The sequence below is a fragment of the Eimeria tenella genome, genomic scaffold (assembly GCF_000499545.2).
Source record: "Eimeria tenella Houghton genomic scaffold, Eth_scaff2602, whole genome shotgun sequence".
NCBI classification, from domain to species: domain Eukaryota; phylum Apicomplexa; class Conoidasida; order Eucoccidiorida; family Eimeriidae; genus Eimeria; species Eimeria tenella.
The window spans coordinates 1782-2518 of NW_013542474.1; the positions used below are offsets into that span (position 1 = coordinate 1782).

Consider the following 737-nt stretch of genomic DNA (forward strand, 5'->3'; position numbering starts at 1 on the left):
CCGGCCAGTATAAAGGGTCCTTTGCTGCGCTGCGGCCGCATGCATCGCGGAGATTGCGCGGAAATAGCCAGGGGGGAAAGGCTGAAGGCTTTTGGGAAAAAGACAAAAAGCCCTCGATGTAGGCCCTGAGGTAGTTGCTGCTGGTGCGGTCTGCGAGCCCGTAGAAGAGCGCCCGCAGCGCGGCCTCTTCGCCCGCTGCTGCTGCTGCTGCTGCTGCTGCGCTGCTGCTGCTGCTGCTGCGCGGGGGCGGGACGCACGCGCGAGGCACCACGTTCAAGGGCGAAGCCGGCGCGGGACGCAGGCTTGCTGCTGCGCACTCCGGGGACGCCCCTGCTGCTCCTGCTGCTGCTGCTGCTGCTCCGGGTCCTGCTGCTGCTGCTTCTGCTGCTGCGGAAGAGGGGTTGAACTCGAGGGACTCTAGGGACGGGGGGGCGGGGGACCCGTCCGTCATCATGGGGCCTTCTGCGTCTGCTGCTGCTCCTGCGTCTCCCTTTGCTGCTGCTGCTCCCGTGTCGCCTTTCGCTGCTGCTGCTCCCGAGTCTCCTTTTGCTGCTGCTGCTTCGCTTGCTGTCTCCTCGTCCGAATCCAAAGAGACTTTCTTCAGCCGCCGCCGCCGCAGCTGCTGCTCCCCAGGCTCTTCCCAGCCCAGGCCCGACAGCCGCCGCTTCACCCCCAAACCCTCCTGCTGCTGCTGCTGCTCCTGCTGCTGCTGTTGCTGCTGCTCCTGCTGCTGCTGC

General features: G+C 66.5%; 1 protein-coding gene across 1 annotated transcript in view; it reads right to left on the minus strand.

Moving 5' to 3' along the window:
• The window catches only part of ETH_00037265 (DNA mismatch repair protein mutS, related, related), a gene marked incomplete at both ends in the record, with an annotated part of 3137 nt that overhangs the window by 1766 nt on the left and 634 nt on the right, over positions 1-737 (minus strand). Inside the window, one exon of the mRNA XM_013375249.1 lies at positions 1-736. Coding sequence (XP_013230703.1) covers positions 1-736 — 736 coding nt within the window. The remainder of the gene's footprint in view (position 737) is intronic.